General features: G+C 39.9%; 1 protein-coding gene across 1 annotated transcript; it reads left to right on the top strand.

Annotated features, from left to right (window-relative positions):
* The first annotated feature begins 4,865 nt into the window (after nt 1–4,865).
* LOC149404603 (uncharacterized) lies at nt 4,866–9,686 on the top strand. The gene is made up of 3 exons (XM_089607603.1): nt 4,866–5,184; nt 5,259–5,351; nt 9,522–9,686. Exons 1-3 carry the CDS (start codon nt 4,900–4,902, stop codon nt 9,684–9,686), a joined length of 543 nt encoding a protein of 180 aa, XP_089463729.1. The 5' UTR covers nt 4,866–4,899.
* Nucleotides 9,687–9,975: the final 289 nt, after the last annotated feature.

Genomic DNA, 9,975 nt, shown 5'->3' on the forward strand with positions numbered 1-9,975 from the left:
TCACCGCAACCCCGAGCTTTTTTCCGTCGCTCACAGCCTCAAGCCACCGTCCTTGCTCGTCGGCTCTTCAAGAGGTAAGTTCATTTATTTATATTCTTATATGTACTCTAATTAATTAGAAAGTTAATTAGATAGCCAATTTAGTTTAGTTAGGTTAGTTTTATATGTTAATTGTAATTTGAAATTATTACTTAATATATAACATTAGTAAATTGTAAATGATATCATTAGTTTACTTAATTTGAAATGTTAATTAGACATTTTAGTTTAGTTAGTAATGTTATATTGTGAATGTTATGTTAATTTTAGTAATGTTAATTTGAATTAATTTGATAACATGTTTAGATTGTATAGTAAAATGCTTAGGTTTGTGATTTAGTAAATTATATGTTTGGATTGAATTAACAAATGTTATGTTAATTTGAATTAATTTAATAACATGTATAGATTGTATAATAAAATGCTTAGGTTTGTGATTTAGTAAATGATATGTTTGGATTGAATTAACAAATGTTATGTTAATTTTAGTAATGTTAATTTGAATTAATTTAATAACATGTTTAGATTGTATAGTAACATGCTTATGTTTGTGATTTAATTAGTAAATGATATGTTTGGATTGAATTAACATATGTTATGTTTGAATTAATTTAAGTTGATATAATTAGTTAGTTTGTTGTAAACGAGCCACGGAGGTTCTGTTTAGGGTTTAGTTGATTATTATGATAGTTTTAGATGATTTGTATATGCTTTTAAATGAGTTTGCAGGTTTTTGGTTCGTTAGTATTATAGGGGAAACTCTGCCGAATTTTAGATTGAGTTTCTAGCATATTATTCTCAAATAACATAAAATTCATAATCTCATCTTCATTCATTGATCTTCGTCCCGTACCAATAAGTAATCGACTTCATTCGTCTTCGTCACTTAACAACAACTCTTAATAATTGTTCTTTTTTCATTTCGTTTAGCGAAATCAATGTCCAATCCAAGTAGAGATTGGATCACCGAAAACAATCGGTTGTCCTTGCAGTATAAACTCGGAGTTAATGAATTTATCCGCGCTGCAAGAAGATTTCCGAACGATAATTACGAATATCGATGTCCATGCAAGCCTTGCAACAACGTGAGATGGCACGACATTGGGGTTGTAAGGCATCATCTGCTAAACAAAGGTTTTACCCCGGGCTACACAGAATGGTATCATCATGGCGAGGTCGTGCGTTCCGTCGGTCATCTTGAAGAAGTCCCCATCGGAGAAACAACCCAGAGAGGAGTAGGAGGAATACATGCTGCTGTGGAGGATATAAGAGATCACGAGGATTTCGATGGTGTTACGGAGCCGGCTCCGAGCGATGTGCGTGCGGAGGAGCAAGTGGAAGACTTGTTCGCTGAGTTGGAAGCGGAATTGTACCCTGGATGCAAGGAGTTTTCGTCGTTGTCATTCTTGGTTCAGTTGATGCACCTTAAAGTCACGAACCATTGGACGAACAAGTCGTTCACAGAACTGCTGCAGCTTTTGAGGAAGTCTCATCCAGCCGGTAATCGAATACCGGAGAAGCACTACGAGGCAAAAGCGAAGCTGAAGCGTTTTGGCATGGGATACGAGATGATCGACGCGTGTATTAATGACTGTGTCCTATTCCGAAAACATCTCGCGAACGTCGACGTGTGTCCGATATGTAACGAGAGTAGATGGAAGCCAACTGGTAAGAAGATACCGCAGAAGATATTGCGATATTTTCCCTTGAAAGATCGATTGAAGCGACTGTACGCATCTCGACACACGGCGCTTCATATGGAGTGGCACGAAAGAGATCGCGTCAGGGAAGCTGGCGTTCTACGACATCCTGCTGATGGTACCGCGTGGAAGAATTTGGACGAGAGATACCCAGGTTTTGCTGCAGAGCCTCGGAACGTGCGGCTTGGGCTAGCTGCGGATGGATTCAACCCGTTTGGGGATATGAGCCTATCATACAGCATGTGGCCTGTAGTATTTACGACGTACAACTTGCCGCCTTGGTTGTGCATGAAGAAAGAGTACCTGATGCTAACGCTTCTGATCCCGGGGCCCCATTCACCAGGAAAAGACATGGACGTTTTTTTGCAGCCTGTGGTTGAAGAGTTGAAAGAACTGTGGGAGAATGGAGTCCGCGTTCGTGATGGAGCCAGAGATGAAGTGTTTCGGTTGCGTGCCGCGTTACTTTGGACGATAAACGATTTTCCGGCTAGATCGTATTTATCGGGATGGAGCGGCCAGGGGTATCTCACTTGCCCTACGTGCAACTTTGACACGCCGTCCCTAAAAATCAGAAACAGGATCGTCTACTACGACCATCGTCGGTTCTTAAAAAGGCGTCACCGATTGAGGAAAAGCAACGATCACTACAAAGATAAGCACGAGAAACGAAATAAACCCGAGAAGTTGACTTCGCAAGACATACTCGCTCAGTTGGCTGGTGTTTCTTGCACGACTACTGGCAAATACGCTGCCTCTGTAGCCAAAAAACGAAAGCGAGCTGAGAGCGAACTGAATTGGACCAAGAAAAGCATCTTTTACGAGTTGCCGTACTGGTCTGAGTCGCAGTTGAAACACAACATGGACGTGATGCACGTAGAGAAGAACGTGTGTGAGAATCTTCTCGGGACGATGCTCAGCTTGGAAAAGAAGAACTATGACACCGAGAAGGCGAGGCTTGACTTGATGGACTTGGGCATCAAGACCGCTTTGCACTTGGAACCAAATGGGAGTGGGTATTACAAACCGCGAGCGTCGTACGTTTTGACCCTTGAGCAGAGACAGCGATTTACAGAGTACTTAAAATCTGTCAAATTTCCCGATGGTCTCGCTGGGAATTTAAAAAAAATGTGACAACTGATGGAAAGCTCACAGGTTTGAAGTCGCATGATTGCCACGTGATCTTGCAAAGATTGTTGGCTGTTGGTATTCGTCCTTTTGTGCCACAACCAATACATGATACGATCACTGAGCTTTGCAACTTTTTCAAGTTGATAAGTTCGAGAACATTAAGAGCTGAAGATCTCGAAAGAGCGCAAGAGTCTATCGTCGAGATCTTATGTAAGCTTGAGATGATATTTCCACCTGCTTTTTTCACGATCATGGTTCACGTGGCGATCCATCTACCAGAGGAAGCGTTGCACGGCGGCCCGGTGCATATGCGGTGGATGTACCCTTTTGAGAGATACCTTGGGACGTTAAAACATTTTGTCAAAAATAGAGCTAGACCAGAAGGCTCTATTGCTGAAGCTTATGTTGTAGAAGAAGCTCTAACGTTCATTGCAAAGTATATTGAAGATAAGAAGGTAGTTGAAGAAGTTCAAGTGCGAGAGCTCTCCGTTTTTCGATCCGAGATGTGTGTGCCTTATGGGATGATGAACGCGATAGTATTAGACGATGAGAAAAAGCGGAGTGGTACATCTATACCAACTGTCCTGAAGTGGATCCGTATTTGGTGTAAGTAATCGATCCACTTGCTTCTCTAACTTATTTCATTGTTGTATTTTCTTTACGCAATGTTTTAAACATGCAACAGCGAGCATTTGGATTTCCTGAACGAATCTGGAGTTCGCGATATTGAAGCGGAGCATAGAAAGGGATTTAAAGATTGGTTTGCGAACAAGGTAATAACACAATAACCCGGTTTTTTATAAACACACAAGTGCTAACCAATACTTTGTTTCGTAATAACCAGATTTTTGAAATGAAAGCTAGTGGGTCTGACGTGTCTGACGAGATCTACTCGCTTTCTATCGGTTCCCTTCAAGTCGCTTATCAATATCCATGCTGCTTTGTTAACGGCGTGAAGTTCATTACTCATCGTCGCGATAATCAACGAGTCACTCAAAATAGCGGTGTATGTGTGCCTGTGGATGATTTCACTTACTACGGTCGTATGGAAGACGTCATAGTGCTGAATTATAGGTACGACTGTCGTGTTGTATTATTCAAATGTATATGGTACGGTGACAAGCACGATGCTCGGCGACTAGTTCACAACGATAAGACTACTGGAGAAACGAGTGCTTTTACCGCGAAACAGTGGTTTACAGAGGAGCCGTACATACTCGCAATTCAAGCGAAACAAGTCTTTTACATCAAAGATCTTGTTTTAGGTGGTAACTGGGAAATCGTTCAGGAATGCAATCATCGAGGGATTTGGGACGTTCCTGAAGTCGACCCCACCACCTCAGCCTCGATTCCGTTGACAATAGAATTGTCAAACATTGATCGTCTGAATCATCGACATGAAATCAAAGATGCTGAGCTAGTAAATATCGTTGACGATGGTGAGGAAGACGATGATGATCATGAGGAATGCATCGTTTTTTAGGGAGAAGATGTTGATGTTGATGTTGATGTTGATGTTGATATAGGTAGTGATGACGATGAATGATAACTATCTATGTAACCACGGTTTTCCTCCGCCATATGTGAGGTTTTATAATAAAATATATCCGTGGTGTCACCCACGTTTTTGTATGATGTTGTTTCCTTTTGTTTTGTGATGTATGTTCACAAATGTTGTTTTATTTTATACGATGTCAATTTATAAATGTTGTTTTCATTTTATAGGATGTCGACCGCTTCAGGTTCTGGTGGAGATTCGCCACAGAGACCGGATTCTCAAGGTCCGCCACAGGAACCTGAGTCCCAAGGTCCTAAGAAATCAAGGGGACCAACAACCGACTCGACGTCAGCGCGAGCAACACAGGGGGTACCGGGTGCGAAAGTGGTCAAGTGGGACCCAATAAACCAAACATTCTATCAAGAGATAAGGAAAGAAAATAAAAAAGTTGGACTATTTAACAACCGCCTCGGTGCTTTGGTGAAAGCACATATCCCGCCTACGACTCGTGATTGGAGTGAAGTGACGCCACAGATGTTGGCTGCTATTTTGAGCGCACTTCATTCCGAGTTCAGATTTGTGTACACGGATCTTGACACCGGCGAGGATCAACCTGCGGATTGCTTTCAGAATACGATTGATCAGGCTATCATTCGGAATGCCAAGATCAGGCGACGCAACCAGAAGTCCAAGCTATCAGAAAAGTTCAGATTGGAGTTTTGTGGGAGCACAGAAAACGCTAAGGCGGAAACACCACCGGGATATAAGAAAGAGGATTGGGAGGCGGTGGTAGACGAGTTCGCGACTGACGATTGGAAGGTACGTAATGTATGATTGTAATAAATCACAATATCTTTATCAGATTGAATAATGACAAAATTAATTATTTGCAGAAAAAATCTACTCGCAACAAGGAGAATTCGAAGAAGAAGAAGACGAGGTCGACTCAAGGATCTCTTTCTTTCTTGGCTCATCGTCATTTGAACGTAAGTTATTCTAATTTTGAAATACTTAAGTTGAAATAAATTCAGTACTTATATTTTCATAACAATTACAGAGTAAGGATGATGGGACTTTGGGCTCCGCGTTAACGACGTGGGAGCAAAAACACCATAATAGAAAAGGTGAATGGACGACAGATTGGGCGAGACGAGCACATGTAAGTCATATGTTATAATTAAGAGTACGTTACTTACATAATAATTAATTTTTAATAATTTTTTTATGTGTAAAGGCGCGGATAGTTACTCTACTGGCGGATCTTCAGCGACAAGCAGAAGAGCAAGGCGTAGTCTTTGACCAGGACGCCGCAGAGGAGCACGCGATGCTAGAAATTCTCGGGAACCGTCAAGATTGGTACGTTGGAATAGGTCCAACGGTCCCGAGAACATCTTGGGCTATTGCTCAGGCTCAGGACGAAAGCTCGTCGTCAGGCTCAGGCTCGTCGCGGCGCCGCGTTCCAGATCCAGTGGTTGGCGAGCTCCAAGCTCAGGTGGCGGCACAGCAACTCGCTATGGCGGCACAACAACAGCAGATGGAGGAGATGCAACGACAAATGTTCGCGTTCACGCAGCAGTTTTCGCCCTTGCCTCAGATGTCGTCCGGCACGATGCCACAGATGCCGCAGATGTCGCCCGGCATGATGCCACAGATGCCTCAGACGACGCCGCCGCCTCAGATGCACCCTATGCATCAGACAACGCCGCCATCAGTTTCAATGGCAGATGCTCAGACGACGCCGCCAGGTTCAGCAGATTACCAGCGAGAGCGTACGAGCGGCAGTGAGCGTACGAGCGGAAGTGGACGAGGAGGTAGCAACAGTTCTGGAGGAAGATTTGGCGGAAGAGGGAGTAAAATGTTCAAGGATTGGTTTACAAACCGAGGAAAAGGAAAGGGAAAAGAATGAACATTTATTTTAATTATTTGTCGTACATTATATAATTATTGTAATCGAACAACAAATGGTTAGTTTTTATTATGATTATAAATATTAATTAATGAATTTTCTAATTAATAAACTATTTAGTTATTTGATTACAATTATAGAATTCGTAATTAATGAATTTCTAATTAATAAATATTAAATAATAAATAAAAAAAACTTAAAAACAGCTATCGGGTGCGACTAGTCGCACCCATAAATTTTGCGGGTAGGCCAACGGGTGCGACTAGTCGCACCCAAAGACTTGGCGCGAATGAATTTGGGTGCGACTAGTCGCACCCGTTGGCCTACCCGCCAAATTTATGGGTGCGACTAGTCGCACCCAATGGCCTTCGCGCGGACTTTTTCGCACATTTTTTCTGACTTATGGGTGCGAATATGGGTGCGAATATCCGCACCTAAAAGTCGCACCTAAAAATCATGACCTTCGGGTGCGACTAGTCGCACCCATGACCTTTAGGTGCGAACTTTCGGGTGCGACTTTGTCGCACCTAAAGGTATCAATGGGTGCGACTTTCGACCTTTGGGTGCGAAAAAAGTCGCACCCAATGCTGTTTTTTGTACTAGTGAATGATTGATCAATGCTTATAACGGTGCATGATTTACAACATCACAAATACAAAAATTGAACTATATCTATTGCACGAACAACTGCAATGAAGAATAAAAAAGAATAACATCACACAAATGACAAGGTGTTTTTGGCTCGGCAACTCTCAGAAAAACTCTAAGTGTATAACCCTACCCAAGAGGGAAAAATTCCTTTTATATGAGACAGTACCCAGCGAGAATGTCTTGCTAGGGTTTCCCAATGCAATCACTGGACTCTCATTGGTCGATTAGATAAGTAGAAGCAGGTTAGACAAAAAGAACTTTGCACACAATCCACATCAATGTTGCTGACGAAAAACTTGCCAGCATATGTCACAACAAAGATGTTTGAACAGCATAGAGAATATCAGTTTTACCAAGTAACAAAAACAGCCAATCCATAATAACAACAAAGAGTGTTTCATATCCTTATGGTGCAATTATCAATTCTATCTTCACTAACAAATCTATAATGAATGACCACGAATTTTCTTCACATGTGATCATTACCCAATAACAACTTTTCTCATTTGATCTCTCACGATCTACATAGTCTAAGGTACATATTTTATATTCGTATATAGTGGATCTAGGATATTGGGATAACTTTTTTTTTTTTTTTGTCGTCAATTTTTAATAAATTACTAGATATTTTCTTTTTCTAAATCGTAAATAACTAATAGTAAAAAATAATCGCTTATGGCCATGCTTCCGGTCGGAGCTTAACGAGCTGCGGTAAGTGTCTCCGTCGGAGCCGATAAAAGTTCCAAAGCCCTCTGTTCTTCTTAATTTGCAATCAGATCGGTATATTTGTGTTGATTTTATGTTAATATTTATGTAAATCGGCATTACTTGCGCTATCCTCTTCTATAAAACTTACTATCTTTTGTGTGTTTGTTTGTGTTAATGTCTATGTAAAGTTGTTAATTTCGATATATTTGTATTTATTTGTGTTAATATTGGTAAATTTGTTACAAAAACGTACTTAAATAAATTTGGAAGACTATGATGCAACTTTTGAGTGTCACAATAAATATAAAAAATTGGAGCTGAGAGATAAATTCATCTTTAATGGAGATAGAGAGAGATAGATAATAAAGAAATTAAAATTGATTATTTGTGATTATAGTCAACTCATTTTTTTTTTTTTTTTGAAATGTTTAATAATTAGTATTTCTAATAGTGACTAGTTAGTTATAAAGCTCCTTTCTTCACGTTTGATCATATGAAGACTTTAAGAGCTTTCTGGATTTGTCTTTATAGAACAAGACAAGAGCTTTATACAAAAATTGACTCCAGGTTTGATCAATTTAATACTTTTTTCTTTCAAGAAATGATAGTTGCACAAAATGTTTGACTGGGCCAGAACGTAACTCAGGAAGTACACTAATGATAAATTCACTAAACAAATATGTAGGATATAAGCCACAAAAATATAATCATTTATATTTTAGCAAATGTTTTATAATTTTTTTTATAAATAATTATAAATGTTTCATAAATAATAAAAAAATATGACGTAATCAAATTTATTTACACATATTTGCTAAAAATTTATTATGCATAAATTAATTTATGTGATAATATATAAAAAAATTAACGAAACGTTAATTATTTAAAAATTTATAATGTTCGGTTAGATAACTGCTAAACCTTATAATGAATGCATTGAATAGTATGTATTAACGTCACGACACGAACTTACGACGCAATATGATGATGACGCAGTTCTGCACGTGCACACACATAATCTTATGGTTTATTTAGATAATTGTCGACGAACAATTTTGGAGGCTATGAAAATGAATTGTAATTTTAACTTATGAACATGGAACGAAGTATTAATATATAACCCCTCATTCCCTTAATTATGAAACTTATCTAAACGGACCAAATATAAAATAAATAAATAAAGACTCAACGTGTTGTTACTTTTATCAAACAGGATCACGAATAATTTGTTGTAAAGAGTAATTTTAGCTACAAGGAACTCCTTGATAACTTTCTTTTACAAATCAATGTTGTCGTTGATCTAACTCCATTAACAACACTTTCTTGAAAGGGAATAAGTTGAGTTCATAAGAAAATGTAATAACCTTTTCATTTATTTATTTTTTTTTCTGTTAAATATACAATAAAAAAAAGATTAAAAATAATTCTTATTAATGTGATTTTTCGGATAACATTCACGAGACACGCGTCGGTGTACGAGTTTGCAACGTGTCTTGATCTCGTGTTGTCGGAGTCACGTTCTTCGGATCACGAAAGAGTGATGAAGGCTTGCTTCATCTTGAGAGTCCTTCGGATTGGTGATTATGTAGTTCTTCTCGTCTTCTCATCGGATTCTTCGTCTTCTCGTCGAATTCTTCGTTCTTTTGATTCTTTCTTCTCTTCTCTCTGTCTTTGTCTTTTTATTTTTCTTGCTCTTTTCCGATCTTTTGAGTGCTTTGAGAGCTTTTGTGAGCTTTTGTTCCCTTGAAAATTTTGATCTCCCTTTGGTGAAAAATGAGGGGGTATTTATAGGATTTTAAGTGTGTAAAGTCATGGACACTTGATCAGAGCGATTCTCCGGTTTCGGGGATTTTGGCGGAGGGATCCTTTGGTTTTGTGAGTTTTATCGAAGGGATCCTCCGGCGTTGTGGGTTCTACCGATGGATCCTCCGGTTTTAGCGATTTTGGCGGAGGTGTCCTCCGGTTTTGTGGGTTTGAGCGGAGGAATCCTCTAGTTTTGAGGGTCCTGACGGAGGGGTCCTCTGGTTTTGTGGGTTCTGGCGGAGGAATCCTCTAGTTTTGGGGGCCTTGCAGAGAGATCGTCTAGTTTTGAACATTCTGACGGAGGGATCCTCCGGTTATGGCGTCGTTTTTTCTTTTGGGAAAACCAGAAGACTTTTCTCACCAAGGGATCTAAAACCGGAGGTCCCCTTTGCCAGAATGTTCAAGAACAACTTCGTAGATTTCAAGACCAATACGAGTCACCTCTATCACCACCTCACCGCGAGTCACCTCATGTCACGACCCGCGAGCGTCGTCACCTCGCCCGCAAGCCGCGACTCGGCGGAACCAACATCACGTAGCGG

Source organism: Urtica dioica, chromosome 2, assembly GCF_054948205.1.
Source record: "Urtica dioica subsp. dioica isolate 48M chromosome 2, U.dioica_male_clone48M_v1_H2, whole genome shotgun sequence".
NCBI lineage: Eukaryota > Viridiplantae > Streptophyta > Magnoliopsida > Rosales > Urticaceae > Urtica > Urtica dioica.